The following is a 23,262-nucleotide window of genomic DNA, read 5'->3' as shown; positions in this document are numbered from 1 at the left end:
CTGCTTACTCAGAGGACTGTTGTTAGACCCAAGGTACTTTTGAAAAGTTGCCTTAGCTGTTTTCTAAAAAGTGACAATAGATCTCTAAGGTTGGAAATGGAACTGCTCTATGGGGGTTACAGGCTTAGAAAGCCTGCTACTGAGGAGCCTCAGATCTATCGATCTGGGGAGAGACATTAGAGCCTAACAGACTTGTGACCCAAACTCTGTGCAGGACTTGAAAACAGCACAGCTGAACCCAAAACTTCAGCCTTAGCAGTGCTGGAAGAAGAATGCAAATCAACTCCACAGGGCTCAAGTTCACCATGAGCAAACCCAGAGCTCTTTGAGAGCATCCAGGTCCTACTGCGTAAGTGCTGAAGAAATTCTGGACACATGAAAGGGAAGTATATGAAAAATACACTGATTCCGAGGCAACAAGCTCCCATTCTGAAATATGGCCTGGCCTTCTTTGCCTCAAAATGCAAACCTTTAAATTTGGCTATATGAAAATACATTTTGTTTGAGTAAGGCTTTTCTTACGGATGCCTCTGACCAACTCCCTGCATTTACTGAGAACTTCAGTGCTGGGAGCATCACACACACAGATGCTCTAATCTGTGCCGTCCCTTCCTTTCCTTATACTGCTTTTTTGTACAGTGGGTTTGAACAACTCGGTGTTCATATTAAAGTATTCTGGTGTTCAGCAGTGGAAAGGTGATGAGGGTGTTCCTTGAAAAGAATTAGAAACAGCTAGAGCCCTGAATGGAGTGTTTTCCAAGGAAAAACTGAGAGGACTTCATCTGCACAATTTAAGCAATATTTAAGGAGAGATATGGTAATAGTCTGTAAGGATTACAAGGCTGTAAACATGAACGGGGGATAAGAATTTTATAGGAAAGTCCAAAAGATGTTAATTAGTATTTTAAAATTAAACAAGGGGAAATTAATCTAAATAGCTGTATAATCATGCTCTGTGATATATGTTGGAGTGGAAATTCATTTTAATTAAAAGTGCTGGAAGGGGAAGGGATTAGTTTAATACATTTTCTAGTTTGGGAGAGGAAGTTAGAAACTGTTGAATTGAAAACTACCTATTTTGTGGCTTGCATTATTTAAACTTAGAAATTTTAGCTGTTTCTAAACTTCTAGAAAGCTTAAAGAAGTGGTATATGTTATTCAAAATTATTGAGATTTTGTACTTTTTTTAGCCTTAATTTGGAGTGAGAAAAGTATTTTCACACCTCAAAAAATGCATTTGCTTTTCATCATTTCATAATACTTATGCACTGTTGTTCATAGTGAATTGCACCTTGTTTCCCTGGTATCTTTTTTGTATTCTTATCTGTTTTAATATGTGATTTGATATGCTTCACTCTGATCTCTTTAAGTCCCCTTTGTTTTTCCCTGATCAGTGTTCTGTGCCATGTACATTTTGCTTTTGGTTTTCATTCATTAAAATGACATTTCTCATCTTCTGCTTCACTGCACTGTTGAGGACTTGCCACTTCTTCTCCCTACCCTTTCTGTTCTTCCTCGTAGCAAATTAAATAATAAATCAAAGCAAAAATCCTGCTATAGCTACCTACAAACCCTGCATTTGACTACTTCAGATGTCATTTGGAAAACTGAGGTTTTGTGGCAACATGGAGACATCCTGACATTTTTATAATGCTTAAAAGAAAATTGAGCATTTATGTCCTTGGGAAAAGGTATTTTGAGGCAAAGTCTCAGCCACTGCAGTGGAGGGGTCTGCCGCCCTTTTCTTTGGCTGAAGATCTATTGTTTTGCATTTCTGGAGTCACTTGTCATTAAATGAATGTAAAAGTAGAGTCAAGTTCATCAAACCACACCTGCTTGAGTGAAATATGGAAGTAAGCTGTTCTGAAGACAATGTTTTAGATGCTGCTCTCCATCAGAAATGTCCCTCAGAAAGTAAGTGCTCTGAAGAAAGCTCCAGCAGACAGGTCTACCACCCTGTTCACCTGGGTCAAAGCATATCTTCTTCTTTTGAACAAGTGGTTATTGATTTTTCTCTCCCACCTTCTATACTTTGTCTATTTTCAACCACGTTCAATCTCCTAAAGCCTCTGCCAGTGACTATTAAATGCGTACTTGGGCCAAACAGGTTGTCTGGTGGCACAACAGGGCCCTCCTGAAGCCACAGCGCACCACAGGGAGTCTGGAGAGACCAAGTGGAGAAAAGTGGGCAGTTGGTTTTAAATACCTCCAATGACATACTCCAAAAATCTTCCTTATGACAGGACCTTTTGGATGATTTTCTCCCAGTGTGAAAACTGAAGGTAAGAAAACATTCAGATAGCACTACAAATAAAATTTAAATCTATTGCAAATAACACCTATTATCTTTCTAGCCTTATGCCTCCGGTCTCTCTCTGTGGTTATCTCAAGAAATCTAAACTGAATGCACCAAAAAAAAAAAAAAAAAGAACCCTTTATTATAATCGTTCAAAATTCTTTGTGTTTAGAAAAATTAAGCCAAACCATAGTAGCTAAACCCATTAATCTGAGAGAATTTACCCATAAATCTGAGGGAATTTAGGTGAATTATTTAAATTTTTTTCTCATATTCATAGAAAATTTGCAAACTTACTGTCAATTTTTCTGAGTAAGGAGAAATTAAAATAAAAAATCAAAACAGTAAAGCTGAAGAACTTTTTGATCCATTTTGATTGATTCAGTTGAAATTCGTTATAGGGTTACATATTGTTCTGCAACAGAATTACGTTACGGAAAAATATTACAAGGTTACAGGCTATTTTACAAGGTGCAGTGCTAACTGGCTGAGAAGACTGGTTTCAATCTACATATTAGTCACATAAACTGGGAAAAAGATTCAAGTGAAGCATAAATGCAGACTTTGTAACTGCAGTTGTATGAAAGAATATAATAGAACAGGATATTAAGTAATCAGAAACATAATATCTAGCAGAAACTTAATTTTATGTAATTGCCAAAATAGCAGTGTTGTGTCAAATAATGAATGCTATTATAAAAGATTAGTCTGATACTGTGTTCTAGTTCATAAATATAATGATTTACTGTTCCATAGTAAATGTTCCATACATATTTTCTTAGGTGAGATAACAGTTAATTTTCACTTCTTGCATACAAATCCTTGTATTCATTGACCAGAGAAATTAATGTCTTGCCTTAGAGATTGTCTGAATTTTATACACCTGAATGAGTCAACAATGAGTTTATTTCTCATCTGTTTTCTGTCTTATAGTTTCAAAGGGGAAATAACAGCTTTTCTGGATCTCTAGGTCTATTTACAACAGGTCAGATTCTGCCGTAAGAAGTTGGCCTTCGGAGACTTTATTCTATGCCTTTTTTTATGGACTTCGTGGAATTATTTGTGGCATGACCTGCCACTCACACTCACTGTGAGCAAGTATGGGAGCACAAAAACCACAAGGTGTGTTATAGCTTTTGTACTGAAATAAGCCTCACTTTAGAGTTATATTGTGCCTTACCTGTGTGATGTTATTAGCTACCATTGTTCACCAGTGCTGCTACAGATCTTGGAGAAACTGTAGAGACTTGGTGCCAGATCTTCCAAACAGCACAGCAAGTACTTGTACACATCAATAATGGTCAAGTTTTTATATGATCCATGAAGAATACAAAGAGCTGTGGGAATTGCTGATGCCAAGTGCATTGACTCTGTGGCCTCATGATTTAAGATACTACGTATGAAAGGAGCAGTTCTGTAGTCCTGACTCATAATCACTTGCCAGGTAACTGCTTTCAGAGAATCAGCAGAAAAAATTCTTTTTTTCTTTATTGGTACTGAATTGTAGGTCATTATTTTAGCTTTGTAAGGAACTAGTTCAGACTTCAACAGTGATGTCCCCAATTACTACCACATAGTGCACTAAATAAAGTCTTACAAGGGCTGGTAAGAGTCACTATTTCAAGTATAGGATATGTGTTCCATGAACATGTCTTAAAAGAACTACTAAATGTTTATTGCTGTACTCTGCCTCTTACCAAGCAGCAATACTGAAGCCAGGAAGGAAATCTACAAGATTTCCCTTTATCTGTTTTTTGTTTTTCTCCTCTTGTCCTTTTGTTCTTTCCATTCTGCTGCTGTCCAAGGCGTACGCTCCCAAATGGTGACATGGTGGCACACAGAAAACTTGATGGAGGAAATGCAAAAAGTATAGGTAAAACTACAGCTTCCCTGAGCCAGGGGGGAAGTTCCCACCGGCTACAGAAGGCCAGACTTCCCTTCAGCTTTAGAAAAATCTCTTTGTTAGAAATACCAAGCTACATATGAAAAAAAGGTTAACTATGGAAGGTAACAGTCCTAAAGACCTGAAGGATTGTGTCAAGTATGTGTGTAATGGAGGAGGAGCTTAACCCACAATTTTTCAAGTAGTTTTCGATTTTCTTTTCTGTGTGCAGAGCCCTGCCCGGTGATTTCAAGCCTGTTGATAAACAGTTTCTTTCCCTTGTTTACTTTTCACAGGCTGATGAGAAGCTCTCCTTCTACACCCAGGGGACGTGGACTGACAGCCAGTGCTCTGGAGCTCACAGGGAAAGAGAGGCTCCTTTAGAAAGCAGTCTAAACTAGGAACTTTACTTGTTAACTTGCTGCACCGATGCCACCCACAGCAATTCCATGTTCTGTTGTCCAGGGTATGTTTTAATGAAGGAAAAAACTCACCTCAAAATATCTCCACTGGTGTCTTTTATTAAGTAATGCAAAATACATTATTAATTATGACACTGCATGCATTTTAGACAATATAAATGCAAGCCTACAGAAAATGTGACAAAGAAACCCTCAATTACTTTTGAGGTAGTATACAAGGAAAAATAGGAAAGCAGAAACACAGTGGATTAAAAGAACAAAATATTAGTATCACTTTGTGCATACATTAGTCACTCATAAATACATTTGTATGAAATAACTTAAGATACAATTCCATTCTTGTTAAAAAATATACTTCTTCAAATTCACCATTCTTGTTTGTTTTGTTTTCACATGACATTTTATGGTATTTTATCAGGTGGATTTATTTTTTATCACCGCTGTCATGATTTTACCCTTTTCCTCCAAGAGTTTAGGCACAGATGGCCTCATGCACAAAAATAAATAAGAAACCTGCTTGAAGGGAAAAGAATTCTGCTCAAATAGTTAGGATAGTCTAATAAATACCATTTTTGTTATAAAAATACTTCAGGTTTATAAAAGAGGGGAGGGGACGGTCTCCCACGTGGAAAGGATGTTAAGTGAAAAGTGCTGTATAACATTTTTGAAGAGATTTTGTTTTAAACATATAGTACCGTTATGAATATATATTTTATAATAATCCTGTTTCTTAGAACCTTATTGTTCACTAGAAATATCAAATGCTCTTTGCTTCCTTTAGTTTGTTGTCTTATTGCCATTTCAGAAGATGCCTAGTTCAGAAGGGTTCCGTATAATTGTGCTTTTGTAAGGCTGTCCTTCCGACTCAAACCAGTACTCCCAGTCCGTTGAAACTGCTGCTGTTTGCTGTGAATACCCGAATGGCTTCCTTGCTCCATGGAAGACTGGTGAATTTCTGAAGCCTCCACTGAACTCTGGTTGAGGGACTCTGCGGAGCTGTTGGGGCTCACGTCCACGTATTCTCTTTTCAATACTGGGCTATTTTCGATGTTTTTGCTACTGCATAACTGGACGGTGATCCTTTCATTTTTTTGGTCTCTTGGTTCTTTTGTTTTGTAAGTGGGCAATTTGTCCTGCTTACAGCTAGTGCTGATGTCAATATTCAGGCCACTGTCTGTTCTCAGGAAGCAAGAATCCACAAGCCTGCTTTGGCAGATATCATCTCCCTCTGAGCAGCTGTCTGCTTTGTAGCTAGCGTAGATGGGGCTTGTTCGACTGTCTCCCTTCTTAATGGGGCTGCTGTAGTACTGCTCTGAAAAACTACAGGGCGACAGCCTGCCAGCATTCCTGTAGGAGTACGCACCAATATCCTCCACGCTCAATTGCCTCCATCGCCCAGGCAGGTCTTCTTCTGAAAGGTGGGTACTCCTGCACTCATTCCTCATTTTCTGGTTTGCTAAAGCCTGCTGTGGTGTTATGGCTGAGAAATGAAAAGGTTCGTTTGCATACGGAGGCAGAGTCCTAGTAAAAGTGGGTGAGTTCTCGTTGTCATCAGCAAGCTCCATGTGCTGCACAGGTTTGGACTTGGCAAACCTAGGACTTCCCTGATGCTCGTAACCTGCAGGTGACTTCCTTTCAAACAGTTCATCTCGGTTGCTCATGTAGATTGCCTGCTGAGAGGCTGTCAGAGTGTTGGCTTGGGCGTTCTCCTTCTCCTCGGATGTGACGCTGAAGCTGGAGTAGGAGCTGGAGGTCGGCAGAGAGGTAATGTACTCTGGGAAGGCTTCGTGAGAGAAGCTGGAATGGAAACCGTCTTCTTCGACGGTGCTGTCCGTGGAGTTCTGGGACCGCAGGAACCCCACGTCCTTCACTTGCGTGTCCACACTCTGCCTCCTCTCCCTCCTCCGCTCCTCGGGGCAGTAAAGGGCGGTGTCGCTGCAGTAGATGTCTGACTTGTACTGGGGCCTTTGTCCAAGTTTTCCAGCAGAGTCCTGAAAACTGAGATCCCTTGTAGATGGGCTTGACAAGTGTGAAGACAAGCTGTTTGGATCTGGTTTTTCCAGTACTTTGGCAATGACGCAAGTGGGTATGGTATCAGCGTAAGATGTGTGGCACAAGGGGACAGAAAGGCTGCACCCGTGTTTTTCCAGATGAATGCTGACCCTTTCCTGAAAGTCAGATGGCAACTGTAACATAAAGAGAGAGCAAGGGGGAAAGGAGGAAAGGGTACATGTCAGTACTGGTGTCTGCTTGGGCTTATACAACATGGATAGATGAGTGCTGTTTATGACATTACATAGCTCACTATATGTTGTTCTTTGACTAATGTGATGGGCACAATCTCTGGGCATTTCTGAAAACAAACATTATCAAACAACTTTCATTTGTTTACTCAGTATTTGGAAATCTTCATCTGTTTCCCCCCATCGAAAACACTGTGAAACTGAAAGGATTCCTTCCAAGTTAGTTCAGGTTGGATAGGAATGATGTAAAGGATGTGCTAAATAACAGTCTTAAAAAGGCAAGTAGGGAATGATGACCTGCAGCAACACAACACTTTCCAGACTGCATGCATGGGTGCAGTTTGCTGCTGGAGTGTGGGGATGCAGAGGTCTCTGCTGGGGTGAGGAGAGAGGAGGAAGAGGTCAGATCTATTCTGCTCCTCTTTTGCCTTTCTTCCAGCTTATCTTGACTCCAATCCAGCAGCAAATTGACTCCTGCCTTCCAGCGTCACGCTTGATAAACCACGCTGTTTGAAGAGGCAGGGAAGCTGGTTTCTCTGACACTTCAAGCAATGGTCCTGGCTGCTATAAGGGGCATGTTCCTGTGCTGGGAAGAGGCAAATCAAACCAGCTTCCCTGCCCCAGCAGTGGGATGCTGCTTGTCAGATCAACCATCCACATAAACCTCAACATGCTCCCCTCTTCTGGCAGCTGCTAGATGACTGCTTTTCTGAGGTTCTCACTGTGCTGGCAGAAATAAGAGCTAAGACCTGAATTTACACTATGATTCCTGTGTGATGGACTAGTCAGAATTAATCAATAAGCCCGTTATGCAGCAGAAATCGTATGTTTTTTGGAGAAAGTCAGATTCAGCACTGTGGACAGCGGTTCCACCTGCCATTCTGTCATGTGGGACTGAGGAACTACCTGCCTTGGTGTGGCTCAGAAGTCTGGTAGGTAATGCCTAAGCAGGTATCACCAAGCATGCTTACCAGTCATGTTTTATCTCACTTGTTCATTTCAGATCTCTATCATTGATCAGCCAGGAATACAGGAGAGAGCTGCCTGATGGCTGTCTCTCAGTATTTCCTGCTAGAAATCAGAAGAACTCCTGTTCTGACTAAGTTTTGAGTTTGTGACTGCGATGGCTCCTTTGATATCCATGTTGACTTACGCCACTTAGGAATTTAGCCCTTGAATGCTTGGCTAAACTCTATTTTACTCAGCACTTTCTTTCTATTACCAGAAATCAAATTCCTCTTTACCAAATAATCAGTGGTTACCCTTACACCCCTAACAATCTCCCTCCCTCCTTAAATTTTGTTTAATTAAATAGAGGACAGAACCCTACAGATACTGAAGTGGTCCCCCTCCCATCTAGATTAGGAGAGAGAAATTTAAGGTGCCTGTTCCTTGTAATGATCTCACTTCAGGTAAGAAGCTCCCGTTTTAGATTCACTGGGAACTTTTTAAAGGGGTTTAATCTCCCACAAACTCGATGTATTCAAAATATGGCATGTTGTGAAATGGCATTCTTGTTAATGGGGAGTAGGATGAGTCTTTTTTCAACCAACAGACCTTCCAGGATATTCTGGATTAATCATTATGTTGTTAATTAGCTCATATGTCTTCCATTGGAAATAAAGAGTATGATATTGCCAATCTGCTGGCAGACAGCATATTAGTCATATTAAGGACAGATGCAACAAAGATTGAATAAACAGGTTGTAAAATAGGGCTGCTGCAAATTGCCACAGAAATGAGGAAAAGAAATATACTTCATTTAATGTGAAACTGCTGTATGGGGCAGCTATTACTTTAGTGTCCTGTAACACCACTGTTTGAGCTATTTTATATACATTATTTAGGTTATGAAATGCATTAAGAAAAAGAACATTATTTTCTGGGCATTGCACTGGAAACTGGAATTACTAAAATGATATTGCTGTCACATTACTGTATTGTACTATAGTTTAGGCTTCTGGATAATATACAATACTTTGTCAGGCAACATTTGCATTTGCAAGGAATTTATTGGCTGTGACAGCACATTCACACTTGCTAAATTAAGAAATACTTGGACTTACGAGTGGAGACTTTGCCTGTTTAATTGAGTGTATGACATGACAGTCTGGGAAATGGTGGGGACATTCCACATTTGTGATAGTTTTCTGCAAGTGAACCACTAAGTACTTTTAAGGTCCTAATTCTTGCTAACAGGCAGGGTGCTTTCAAGTGTAATAATGTCATGATAACTCCTGAATATGAATTGCTAAGGGAAATCATTTGCTAGGAAAAAATAACAGGACCAAGATAATGGTTAATTTGGAGGTTCTGTCTCCATTCCACAAAATCTTCATCACCCATTTGACAGAAGAGTCTTGCTCTCTTCTTATTTACCAGGGGTTTTGAGTGCTCCAAAGCTGTCTACTGGCTTAGAAATGGTTTATACATTCCACATTCAATTTTGCATTATTCTCTTGCATAACTGCATAAGAGACATCATTTAGGGGGACATTAACCTGGTGGGACTGGGGAAGTGGAACAGCTTTTCTCTGTGACCTTCACCGAAGCAATATATGTGAGGAAGGTGCTATTGCTTTGTGTAGGACCTGCACCCCAAAGATGATGATGTTCACTGATATAGTATTTACCTCCCCTTTAAGGCGGTCTGTTTCCCAAGCCTCATTTCCTCGGAAGTGAGGATTATTAATTAAAGTTTACACCTTGGAAATCAATCATTCAGTGCTCTGCTTGCTTTAGAAAAAGATATTTGTTCTGTCATTCCATTTTAAAATTCAGGTTTAGAAATTAGCTGGACTGGAAAATAGCTTCAGGAGGAAAATTGATTATATGAGAACCTCTGATGCCTGCAGCTTGTCATTTCCCTGCTCTCACCCCCTTGCTGCTGTTCCCCCCACCACCCCCACCCCCACCCCCAGCCAATATTTTGCATTCTACAGTTTTCAGCACTTTGGTTCCATCGCTGGCTGTGATTTTGCCAGCGACTCCCTCAGCTGCAGAGAGTACCAGCAGGTGCGCAAGCCCTCCTGTTGCTTAAAAGGAGGGGTGGAAATCAAAGCCTTAAGGGCAAGCAAGTTCTGGAATGGATACATATAAAATCACCTGTTTTCCATAAAATACTTATTTCTTTGAAAATTCACCAAGTTGGTCACATTACCTCCGAAAGTTTATGTGCCCTGTCGTAATTCTTGCTGCACTGGAGCAACTGAGCAGCTAAATTGCAGTCCTTCCTATAGAGCTCCTAGAAAAACAGAAAATAGCCTGTTTTTTAAAGCCTGCAAATAGCTTGTGGCTTTCAGCCTTTCTCCCATAACTGAGCAATCTTAAAAATTGACTTCAGGGAAATTTGGAGCATACTTTAACTTTTAAATACGTTAAGATTCCGTGTTTCTTGCACGGTCCTGAGATGTTTGCTCCTTTGTTCCGTGAAAGCTGATAAAATTACTAAAAAGACAATTTTGAGAACCCTTACGACAGAACAGTAATCTGCATTTCAAAAGACGGACACTTACCGTTAGGAACTGGACTTTACACTGTTAACATGCATGGCGTTATGAAGGCTAAAATAAACCTGATCTTTTAAGCAAAAAGAAAATTTAAGAACAGACAATTTTTACTATTATCCAGATCAGCACTAAGATACTATTCTAGAAAATGTTTAAATAATCTTTTGAGACTGTGGGAGAAATTCATTGCAGAAATATACGTTGAATTTTTTTTAAAAAAGGTGGCCTTTGTCTTCTTATGAAACTTTCTTGCTGGTTTCTGGTTCCTTTCATATCTTGGAGAATGCAGCTATACAAATATATTAGATCTCCCTGCAAATATTTGATGCTGCAGAATAGGATATTTTTACTGGGTAGAAAATTACCATGAGAATTCACAGGGAAAAAGAGAATCTAAACAAGCTGCTTATACTGGTTTTGTATTGAATGACTCCCACAGCCTATTTAATGGGAAAAATTCAGTACGCAGATTTGCCTTTCGTCTAAATTTAATTTAGCACATATGACTGTGTAACTATATCCTTCAAACAGTATCTTTGAGTCCCTGGAGGTAAGAGTTGTATGTTGCTCCTCCTGATCTAAGTGCCATTAAAATAAAAGTTGGCTTCAGAAACTGGCTTTATAGGTGGTCATAGGTGAGACAGACAAAGCGTAAAGGTACTATGGGCACTCGGCTGTGTTAATTTGTAAAAAGTGGAAAATGTTTACACAGAAATGGTGTTGGATACTGAAATTAATTGGATTTTCTCTGCCATTAATGTTATCATTTTATTGAATGCAGATTTTTACTGTTCAACTTGTTCTTTTAAAAACTGACACATTTTTTATGAAAAAGAAAGGTAGGAATACCCTGTTTTGAAATACCATTTTAAAGGCATTCTGCAATAACAGGTGCAACAAGATGTTCCTGAGAGTCTGTGAGGCATGGGGTTAGTAAAAGTACTTTTGCTATAATCATTACATCATTATATTTTCACATTCAAGGGCCTTTAGATAGTCCTGGTTTGTGTTTTTTTTTTTTTTTTTTTTTTTTTGTGTGTGTGTGTGTGTGTCTGTGAGATTTTATACATGCCACTTCTGCCTTAAATGTACTGAGGAGATACATTCATTTGTGTAGGTCTTAAATTTTGTATTAATATACACTATTTTTATCCCTGAAAACAGATGCAAACAGTTGGGATCCAAGATTTCACTTTAGAAGCAGAATCTGGTGCATGTGCATGTGATTCTGACATGTTACATTCACATTAAACACATAATATGTTGCTGCACGATGTATGGCCCAGACAAGTTCCATATGACATTACTAGGCACATAAAAATTATATAATTCCAAAATCTAATCCTTTTTTCAAAAGCTATGTGCCTCTGTTTCTGTGAAGTGGTTGTCATGGAGAGTACAAAAAGCATTTCTGACACTTTATTTTTAGCAGCTTTAAAAATTACTACAGAAAAATTACATGTGAGTTCAATGTGCCATGTGTACTTTGTTCTCAGTATGCTGGGACATGCCATGCAACTGGAGTGACTTTCTGTCCTTTAATGTTTGTCTGTATGGAAACTAACCACATCTGTGGGAACTAGAGTACTAATTGGCAATTAACGCCATAAGTGTTTCCCATAGTCTAAAACATGTTTTTGCATCAAAAGCTTCATTACACGTATCTGTCAGAAGACTAAGGGGAAATATAATTGAAGGAAGAAATACTGGCAAGACAAAAACTTGTTCTCCTTATGTAGAATTCTTCAGTTTAACAGTATCTCTGCTTATTAGGTATAATATTAATGGTTTGTTTCATAGCTCTTTATTTTAAAGTCTGGAGTTTAACCTTTGCTTTCATTAGTGATGCTACATAACGAAGGGCTGAATTTTGTCTGTGAATCGACCTCCGGTATGAAGAAGTGGCACTGCTATTTGAGGCTTCTGGAACATACTTTTAATGTTCGGTGTAGTTTAGAATAGCTCTTGGAAGAAGAGTGCTCTGAAATCCAGTCCAGTCTAAGTTGCCTTTTAAAAACTATGAATATTGAAAACGTTTCGTCAAATGTGGGTTCAAACCTGACTCTGTGAAGCAGTGTAAATGCATGCATACTTACTTGGGAGAGTTTTACAAAGTTTGTCCCCCCTGTGTTTTAAAACTGAAATAACTCCACTAATTTCAGCTGAACTAGTCTGGGTGTATACCTGTGCTTCTAAAACCTAAATGTAGCCCATTGCATTTACCATGTTCCATTAGTTACAGCTATTAGAGTTATGAATTAACTGTTGTTTCAGCACAATTTCTATAAAAGTAAAGGGCCAGATTGAACTCTTTGTTTCCGTTGGAAAGCTATTAATCACATGTGCATTCACATCAACAGGCATATTAATGGGACCAAATGCTCCCTGCTATGATTAAGAGTTCATATGAAATATGGGAAGATTGAATGTAAGATGCTGAAAAATAAGCGCTAACAGAAGCATGCCTCCTGTATATGATTTTTTTATTAAATGTCTAAGGAATGGCACAATAATGAACTAAATGCCTACAATCTTCCTTTCTTTGCTTTCTTTTGAAGTTTGTCCCTGGAAGGATTTCATGAGCGTGGTTGCCAGCTGCAGTATGCAGGCCAGTTCTCAGAGGCATTTAATGAGGAGCAGGGTGACAACTGCCAGGGATGTTTCCTGTTTTGTCCCACACTGAGACAGGTAAGCTGTTACACATGAACCACAGCTAACCCTACTTTTTGCTAGCAAAGCTCACTTGTGTCGAGCATCCCATTTCAGTGAGCAAAGACTGAAAGATCAGAGGAACTGCAGGGCTCTACACTGTGCCTAAAATCCTTATGATGAATTCCTTCCACCAGTTTGCCGTGCTGGATCAAAACTGATGGCAAAATCAATGTGGGAATATCATCATTGTTTAAAATTTTTTTTTCATCAGTTGTGTGTTAGACATATGGAAAAAAAATCAATGAATAGTCTCACCCCAGCCCCATAGCATAAGGAGAGTTGAACTTACAAAATGATGGGAACAGTCAAACATGAATTTTAACTCTTGAGGTGACAAGTTACATTTTACGTAAACAATAAGAAATTATTCTATAATTTCATGGGAGGTGCATGGCCTAGCTTATTTCTGAATATAATCTCAAGATATATCCATAATTACATACTTACATTGTCTTCTGACAACTTATCTATTGTCACCTTGGCCTCAATTAAGTGATTATTGAGTGCAATTATTTCATGGCTCAAAGCCCGTTTTTCCTCTTCGTAATGTTGACCCTGTGTAGAAAATGGAGTAGTCAATATTTTTTCTACTGTCAGAATATTTCAGAAAAAGGCCCAAAGGTTGATGTCATTCTCAAATCCAGGGAAAAACACAAGAGATCAATATTCCTTTTTAAAAAAAATGGTTTATTTCTTGCTATTTTCACTCAGCAGATGAAGCAAAGTACTTTGAAAACATGGAGGTCAAACTGAGCTCACATTAGGAATCTCCACAAACGGCTCTAGGCAGCCTGTGCAAGAGCATTTGACTGAGCATCAGCTATTCCTTCTTCATCACAAGACAGGGTTTCTAACCTGGAAGGGACTTGGGCTCTTCCTGGCTTTTGTTACAAGAGTGTATCACTTATACTGTTAGCTTCTATTCTCATCAGGGAGGAAGAACAATATTTTAAAAAGAAACTAGCTGTGTTTGAGCCAATTTCTTTTTAGCCATTGATTGTGCTGGCTGCTTTGAAAGTACTGGGTGAGGTTGTTCATGTATCAAGATGAATGTATGCCTGATTGTGGGGTTAACACTCAGTAGCAGAATGTGACCTACTGTGGGATAACAGGAAAATAGTCTGATTCAAACTTTTTGCTGCCCACTAATTTAATCTTATTACTAGTAGGTTGTAACTCTTTATTATAAATGCAAAGAAACCAGCAGGAAAAGTAGAGTGCCACTGGCCTTTCCTGTACTGTGTCCATTTTCATATTGCAGTGTTTATTGCACCACCTCGTACATCAAAACTTATTTTGTAACCATCATTTATAACACTTACATTAGTATTAAAAGGTATGGTAGCTTCTGAAAGCTCTAGCTGAGATCAAGGCATCTTCCTTGTGCTCAGAGCTGTACAAGGCATGATAAGAAGAAGGTCTGCCAGTTATCTGGAAGGATCTTTAGAAAGCAGTGTTGCAATAAGAACAGAAAGTAGGTAAACTTTAATGCGCATCTGTTTTCTTTAGTGAACTCAATCCAGTGACAAATTCACAATCTCACTTCCCATTCTAAAATCGTTAGAGTAATTTGTGAAGGACTTTCTCCAGCAGGATGATTGTATTAGTTACTAAAATTTCCCAAATGTCATACTGCCAGGGTCACAGGAAAATCTTACATCAACACGCGCTCGACATTGTCAACTAATTGACAGCAATGGGAGTTGTGTGCTTTGAAGTCCAAATGAATATCAAGGTTAATTATCCAGCTGCAAAGCACCAGGCTATGTTAAAGAAGAGTGATTAAATTGGAAGTGGCAACTCTCATCCTAAGTTGCTATTTAAAGAAAAACACCCCAAATGGTCTAAGCAATCCCACAGCTTGCTTTAAACAGCACAGATATGATTGAAGTGTCTTTGTGAACGTCTCAACTGGTCTGTTTTGATGTCAGCTTTTCTAAGGACCATCTGTTCCCTGCTGGCTGTTACAAGACCTCTGTCCTCGCAGCCCAGCTGTGCCTGGAGGCTGGTTCAGGCTTGACACCTCTGCCGTCCTCATTCCCAGTGATCAGGTGCTCCTGCTAGCTGCCTGGGGTCTATGTGATGGAAAGCCAAAGCATAGCTTTCAGAGCTTGCAAGAGCTCCAACCTCACTGATTTTAGTGAGACACATGATCTGAAGGGCTGTGTTTTTTTAATTGGGCAGATAGACGTGGTTTTATATGGGGCCATTAACTCTACAATGATTTTATTGTGAACCAAACATCTAGACACTTTGTGAACCTCCTGGACATCTGTGCACCTCTAGAAATCCGTCTCCTTCGAGAGTGTGACTGAGGCTTACATTTTCAAAGGTATTTAGCTGCGTAATGAGGTAGACAAGTAACTACCTAAGTACCTGGGATGAAAGTGCCCCTCGATTTTCCAAGTAATTTCATGCTTTTGAAGGATTCAGGTCTGCTGAGTACAGACTTAATCTTCCAAGTAACCATTTCTGTTGAAGATTTTATCAATCCTTGTATGACAAGTTGTCAAGGCAGCTGATTTGTAGGACGCCCTTTTGCTCTCAGTCTCTCTGATTCAAGCAAGTGTTGCTTTTCCCTAACCAAATTGAACTTGACTCAATATATTTCACAGTTCAGTAAAGATCATCTGATCAAGGATTTATAGTCTTCAGCAGAGAGAAACTCGTAAAAGGGCAGTAGATGCAGGCTTTGGAAGCAATACTTTCCATTGCACTGAGTAATGCTGAATCTGACTGAATTATGGTTTCATTTTATTTCAGTTATGATAACTTTTGGGCTGATGTTTTCCAGACTTCGTATCTGACCAAGTGTGACTTCTAAAAGTATTTTCAATTTGTTGAACTATAAAATTTGCCTCAGTTCAAATTCATACTATACAGGTCAGCAGATAGACACCAAAGTAATAAACATATCAGCAGTGCTGTGGAGGAGGGGGGATGAGAAAGGCAGGCCAGTCCCAGTGTTCTCCACTAGTGTATGCTCACATCTGTCTCTTGAAATCAGTGCTGCTGATGTGAGCAAAGAATCTGTCTCATTGTGGAAAAGTGAGGTAGCCTAAGGGTGGACAGGACCCTGATAGGCTTTGGCATATTGACCATATACTGTGTGTCCATCTTTGTGAGTTCAGAGCTTCAGCCAGATGTTATCATGGTCCAGTGGTGGCAACAAGAGAGCAGAGGCTTAAGCCTTACACCACCTTGGGGAAAATGGTGCAGCTGGAAGAGATGGTATGGTAGTGCTGGATGACTGCATTAAAAGGATTGCTGGTTACTGGGGGCTTCAATTTGACCTCTTCCAGTTGCAGCTGGACAATCATATTTTCAGAATCAGGTATAGATGCCATAGAGGGATGAAACGAGGACAGGAACCATGATATTAATGCTGCAATTGTGAATTATAATTATAAATACTTATTTTACTTACAACCTCTTTTGGCAGATCCCTCTATTTCTAGTAGCTTTTAGATGTTTGGACCTCCTGGTCTTCCATAAGGCTGGTGACCTCTCCTCTCTCCTTTTGGCACTGCTTTCTGCTCTGCAGCTGCTAGCAACCTCTCTCTCAAAACCCAGTAATGGATTAAGTTAATGGTGTTATTGATATGCCAAGAGCTTGCAGCTGGGCTGAGGGCTCCTGAAGTCCACTCCAAAATGCCATAGCTATGGGCTGCAATGGGCTGAGCTTCTGGTGGATCTTTGTTCAGAAATCTTTGTTGAGTCAGCTCAGTGCATCTTGCTCCTGCCTTGTCCCCCGGCACAGAGCCAGCATGAAAGAATATAACTCCATAGCATCTGACTAATGCAAGAGAACTGCAATCATGTGCCCATGTCTGAGTCAGATGAAATTTGTACCGCTGGGTGACTCCAGCAGTGCATGGTGCTGATATTAATGTTGGGGGGACCAAGAGCTTGGAGCTCTTGCTCCTAGCCTGGATTTAGCATGAGCCTCTCTGCTTCTTGCTCAGATCTGATGAAGGAATTGGGTATCTGCTTTTCACAAAAGGATCAAATGATATAATGAAGACATCGCTGTCCGGAATCTTGTTTTTCTTATAATTTGTATCTAGCACAGAGACAATATCCCTCACCCGTTTACAGATCCACAAAAATATAAGGTGTCACTTTCAGAAGTGTTTGGTATCCTCTAGTCCCTGCATCTGTTATCTGTGGTAGAAGTGGAGTAAAAAGAGTTTTGCTAGGTCGATACAGCATAAAATAATAGATAAGTACACTTTGGAAAGTAACAAAAGCTAGATGAAAAGATCAGCTTTTCTTGCATATTAATGGATCCACAAAAGTTCCCTCTCCACTCTTTCAACAGCAATGGAGCAGCCTAAAAGTTGGCTGTCTCCCTGGTAATGTTTTAGTTTCCCTTCAATGCTTTCCAGCAGCTGGAGAGTGTCCTAACATAAAGCAAGGTCAGCCTATTAGTCAAGGCTAGGCTGCTTATTGTCATCTCTGCTGTCCTGTGGGGGGTTTCAGATGTGTATAGACCTTTTTAAATCAGTCTCAATTTTACAAACGAGCAGTGCTGGTCTGTGGAAATGTCAGCCATTTCAAATATGGCAAAGTAAATATGTTCTTGGTGTTCCTGTAAGGAGCATTTCAATGGATAGCATTTCAATGCAACCATGAGAATAATGTAGTAGTAGTAGCGACCATGGAGTTATTAGTGGCCAGCAGCATCCCTTTGGAAGTAATTCTCAATAAGTAATGCCTGAAAGACAGACAGAAAGAAAGAGACCTTTTCTGTTACAAATACCATCAAAATGGCACTGGTATCCCATCCTGAATGCCTGGATAGAGTTTTACTGCAATGTGTTTGGTTGTGGAATACAGGTAGAACTTTTTCTCCTTTTTCATTTACAACTTTTTTCCTTTATTACTGTGCTTGTCCAGGAGAAAGCCAGTGCTTCCACATGAGAAGTTCCCCACATTTTTAGACCAGTGTAACGCTATTAAGTCAGTACTTTTCTCACAGAGCACCAGTCATGATCTTTTCATAGCAGATATTAATAGGTGCTGTAAGGTATCTGCTAAGCAACTGTAATGTATGTACTGCTTGTTCTGCGGGTCTTGGTGAGAAGAGCTTGTGGGGGTATACTTTCAAAACAAGGTCTGTATATTTTAAGGCAATATTTTATAATCTCATTGAAATCATCTTATGCAGGATAAAACAGAGCAGTTGCAGATGGCACAGAACTGGGAGGGGTAGCTGGTACACCAGAGGGTTGTGCTGCAATCCAGAGGGACCATGAACAGCTGGAGAAATGGGCTGGCAGGAAGCTCACGAAGTTCAACAAGGGGAAGTGCAAAGTCCTATTCCTGGGGAGGAACCAACCCCATGCACCAATGTATGCTGGGGGCCACCCAGCTGGAAAGCAGCTTTGCAGGTAAAGATCTGGAGGTCCTGGTGCACATCAAGTTGAACATGAGCCAGCAGTGCATGCCCTTGCTGCAATGAAGGCCAAAGGTAATCAAGGCTGCATTAGAAGTGTTGCCAGCCAGCTGAGGGAGGCGATGCTTCCCCTCTACTAGCACTGGTGTGGCCACACCTGGAGCTGTATCCAGTTCAAGCTCCTCAGTACAGGATGGATATGGACACACTAGAAAGACAGTTCAAGAAATGGCCAGGAAGCTGATTAAGGGACCAGAGCATCTCCTTTATGAGGAAAGGCTGAGAGAGCTGGGGCTGTTTAGCCTGGAGAAGACAAGGCTCAGGTGGGATCTCATCTATGTGTATAAATATCTGAAGGCAGGATGCAAAGAAGACAGAGCCAGGCTCTTTTCAGTGGTGCCCAGTGACAGAAGAAGAGGCAGTGGGCACAAACCGAAACACAAGTGGTGCTGTCTGAACATCATGAAACACTTTTACTGTGAGGCTGACTGAGCACTGGAAAAGGTTACCCAGAGATGTGGAGTTTCCATCCTTGGAGATATTCAAAAGCCATCTGGACATGGTCCTGGGCAACCTGCTCTAAGTGGTTGAGAAAAGGGGTTGGACCAGATGACCTCCAGAGGTCCCTTCAGACCTCCACCATTCTGTTATGTTATGGCTACCATAACTCACTTGACTGCTGTGATAACGGGTATGCAGCATCTGGGGGGTTTATGATATGCAGTATTTTAAATTCCTGTTGTTAGCAAATACTGACATCTGTCATTTACAGAAGTAAATGCCTCTATTGTTATGCAAAGATGATTTAATATATAATTAATACATCCTTAGGTCCTAATAAAATAGTGAATGGGCATAGGTTGAATATGGTATAAGTTCACTTATGTTTCTCCCTAGTATTCCATCAAGACTTCAAACAGACTTCAGATTAGACTTGGTGCATGTGAATGCATTTCTTTGGAGTCAATGAAGCAGTATCTGCTTATTACTGATAATTACACTAATGATGGAGGATGAGAGCGTGTTATTTATCACGAAGAAAGGGCACTCAGATGCTCCATGCATTCCCAGTGATCGTTCAATGACTGTGCTTCAATGATGGGTGAGGATGGATTCGTTTTATAGCATCTGTCAGTGCATATCTCATATCCTGGTAAGATAAATAAAAATAGCCATCCCTTGTGGAATTAGAGGCTGGGAGAGTATGCAATAGTCGCTCCCGCCAGGTGTGGAAACTTTACTGTTGCAGAGGTTAATAACGTAGCTTAGTTCATGCTTATGTGCACTCTTCTTCCCATCCAGATGTGCCATGGTCTCTGCTGAGTAAGACACAGTTTTGAAATACGGTATTTGAACTAAGGGACCTCTTTGCTTGCTGGCAGAGTCTTAAATAGAAACTGGGGTGGTGGTGGGGGATGACTAGGCCAGGGGCATATCTGACAATGTAAAGAAAACAAGAATGAGAAAACTTGTGGTGGAAATAAAACCTTTTTCCTACTGTAGCTCTTAAAGTTAACAGCTGTTCTGTTTACATACTTCCCCATAGACCATATGCATAACATATGTTTCATCAATTGGCTCATAAAAAAGCAAAACATGGTTTAGATTTGCAGATATTACTGGGTATTCTCTGCAGTAATTCATGATTTTAAGCATTACTGCGTGTCAGTTTCTGCTCTGCAGATCTTCATGTTATAATGACAGATTATGTGTTTGTGTGTGTGCATGTTTATGGATGCTTTGGAGCGATGTGAGTTTATCTGCCAGTTAAGAGCCTAGCTATGGATAACCCCTACTCACATTCACTTGTACCCTTGGGCAGAAACTGTAATAAAAACAGTGAACTGACGAGAGGAGAACAACAAGTAAGAATAGTGAAAGGCATTTCAATAAATAATGAAACTGTTTCAGCTGATACCAGTTCATGACACGATCCTTGGGGTGCAGCATTTGGTGTTGATCCTTGCTTGAGAGCACTATTTAATAAGTATTGCATTTTTTATTTTACTTCTTTGTATAACAATCTTATTTTGGTTTAAACAGTAAAATGAGTATCCAAAGGAGCTATTCACTTCCAGACTCACTGAAGCCACAAGTCTGTTTAAGAATGTGCATCTTTACAAGCAACTAGAGAAAAAGAGCCAAATGTTTAGCTAATTTATTAGGTAATTCTTTGTCAAGTTACAAACAAAACTGCAGGAATGTGTAGGAATGTATGCAGAGCCTGTGGCAGCATTCTGACTGCACTTCATGGTGTACCACTCTCTCATCTTTGCTTTCCACTGCAGTAATCCCAGGACACCCATTCTTGTCTCCACACTTCTTCATAAAGCTAGTAGAGCCTGGCTTTCAGGAATGCTGTTACATTACAGTAAGGAGCAATGACTAATTCATTGTATTTATTCTATGGTATTTTAGTTATAATGTACCATTATACGGTATATTAGATATTTATTTAAAGTGATTTTCTGTTTCCAAGCTGCCAGGGGTGCAGCCAAAGCTGCATTCTTCAGAAACAAATGTTTAAGGATTTTAGACCCATCACTTTTCTCAGAGGGTCAGAGATGTTGATGTGTCTTGTGCCTGAGGTCTTACTTACTGCAAAAATCTATGTCATGTTGGAGTTCTTCCACATAAAGAAGATAGTGGCAAGAACATTACTGCCATGTGACACAGGCCTTAATTATGATGAACACATGGGATGAAAAAAAGTGATAGCTGTATGAGCCTTGGGCTGGCTCAGGAAGAGATTATGTTGTCTGCTATTGCCATAACTTAATTTTTTTTGATTTTGTAACTTTACCTAGGTGCTCATCAAAATAATTATATGGTCATAGTGAAATTAGAGGAGTAGAGACTTCAACTGAGCTACTGGTAAGGAGCGAAACATTTTGCAAAAAGAAAAAGAAGTCATGTGAATTGGGTAGAAAAGGGGTAGTACCATTCCTGCGGGCCACACGAAGTAAGCTCATCAGGCTTCTAGCTTGAAGCTGTCACTCTGATGACTGTTTGATGCTCAAACTTTCTAGCCACACAGGTTCAACTGTGGAAATGGGGAAATTGCTGGAGACAGGATATTGCTTAGACTCTGCTTAAATGGGCTGGGCAAAAAAAAATTCGCATTTATTTCTCTGAGTAAAGAAGTAAAATGGCCTAGGAAAAAAAGTGTGGAATTCTGAACTTTATAATCTTATATTAATTCTTATTAATTGCAGATCATTTTAATATGCAAGTGAATTCTAATTAGAGTTAACTATCTAAGCAAGCGCAATTTCACAACCAAATAACAAAACTAAGGCTAGACTATTTACAGTACTTTGCTATTTAATATTTTGTTCTGCCTCAGGAATTTTTAAATTCACATTTCCTGTCACCTTTTGACATTTTATTCTTAATAATTACTTGGGTAGAAGAAAAATTAAACTCCCCTCCCCTTCCCCCTTGTAATTGCTGTCTTAAAATAACTGTTTAGCTAAATGCTCTCTCTTGAGAGTCAAGATACTTCTCGCTAAGAAAGGTTTGCTCTGATTTATCACACTCCTGTGGCAAGGCTGGTTTTCCTCTCTAGGTTTATACTTGCACTTGAGTGCATAAGGTCTGTTCTTGCAGCGAAGACTTGTGCCGAGCCCGATTCGTGTCCCAGCCCTGCTCTGTGGTGCCTGACCAGCTCAGAGCCAGCCCTAGCAGTCCTGCTCTCCCTGCAGCACTTGTCACAATAGTAATCCTGGTATTAGTCTTACTGCTGTATTATCGTTATCCTGTAGGCTTTGTCTCCTGGCTACCCCAGTTCACATCTAGGGCTCTTCCTCTTGTTGAATTTGATCCTTATAAACATGTCCATGTCCAATGTGTGTATGCCTTTATATTCTGCTCTCCTTACCTCTTAAAGCTATTCAATATACATTGAAACATCAACTGGGATATTGATTGGAAAGATTCGGTAAGCTGGCTGAAAAAAGGCTAGTGTAGTACAGGGAATAAGCATAATGCACTTGTGTTCTGTGTGAATTAGTCCTTCCTTTTTAATTAAAAAATATCTCCACTCTTGACTTTGTAAAATCTCATGTTGGGTAAAGCTATTTAAGGTTTGGTGGTGGCTTTTTTCCCCCTCCAATCACCCCCAGCCCCTTGAGAACATTGTGAGAAAATTCCTATAAGCTCTTTTCAAGGGAAAGCAGGGAAAATTCATTTAAATAAAATGATCTGTTCAAATATCCAGCCCCTCAGACCCTGCTAAATAGCATTTTTTTGGCAGTATCCCAATTCAAACTGCCATAACCAAGTATAATGACTATATTAAATAACTAGTGCGAAAAAAGTCTAAAAAAGAATAGAGTCGTTATGGAGATTGCTTGAACAGAAACAATTTTGCTTCCAATCCTGTTAATATGTTACTCAGGTCTCCTCTGCCTCCTAATGCGGTTCTCTGCAGAGCTGTTTTGGTGGTTGTTGTTGCAGTGTTTTTTAATATCGCTTTAATTGTGGGTCTTCGGAATTACTGAGAAACCCTGGGTGGAGGGACAGGCAGGAGTGTGCTAGACAGCTGGTGTGATGTGTGCTGCATGGCTGGCATCACATGAGGCTTTGCTAGATATGGTCACTTTTGATCCTCATATCAGGGCCACTGTTTCTACCGACTAGTGTTTGAGGAGTAATCTCTCCTGGTATAAAGCAAGGCTGAAGAATGGATCTCTCTATGTACTGATTAAGCTTTACTGTAAAGGAAGTGCAACGCTTCCTCCCCATCTGACTGCTGGGATCAAATCCAAAAAAAATGAAACACAGATATATTTTTATGAA

The 23,262-nt window shown here is 39.9% G+C and overlaps 1 protein-coding gene across 2 annotated transcripts in view; it reads right to left on the bottom strand.

Annotated features, from left to right (window-relative positions):
- Positions 1 to 4,688: 4,688 nt before the first annotated feature.
- Positions 4,689 to 23,262, bottom strand: part of BEGAIN (brain enriched guanylate kinase associated) — a 156,183-nt gene continuing 137,609 nt past the window's right edge. For both annotated transcript variants that reach the window (XM_040602187.1, XM_040602188.1), the window contains 3 exons: positions 13,512 to 13,619; positions 10,004 to 10,087; positions 4,689 to 6,786 (listed from right to left, as the gene is read on the bottom strand). In XM_040602187.1, the coding sequence (XP_040458121.1) occupies positions 5,413 to 6,786; positions 10,004 to 10,087; positions 13,512 to 13,619 (1,566 nt within the window). In that variant the 3' untranslated portion in view covers positions 4,689 to 5,412. The remainder of the gene's footprint in view (positions 6,787 to 10,003; positions 10,088 to 13,511; positions 13,620 to 23,262) is intronic.

Source organism: Falco naumanni, chromosome 7 (assembly GCF_017639655.2).
Source record: "Falco naumanni isolate bFalNau1 chromosome 7, bFalNau1.pat, whole genome shotgun sequence".
Classification (NCBI taxonomy): Eukaryota; Metazoa; Chordata; class Aves; order Falconiformes; family Falconidae; genus Falco; species Falco naumanni.
Note: the sequence above shows the minus strand (reverse complement) of the source record. Positions and strands in the feature narration are given on the sequence as shown.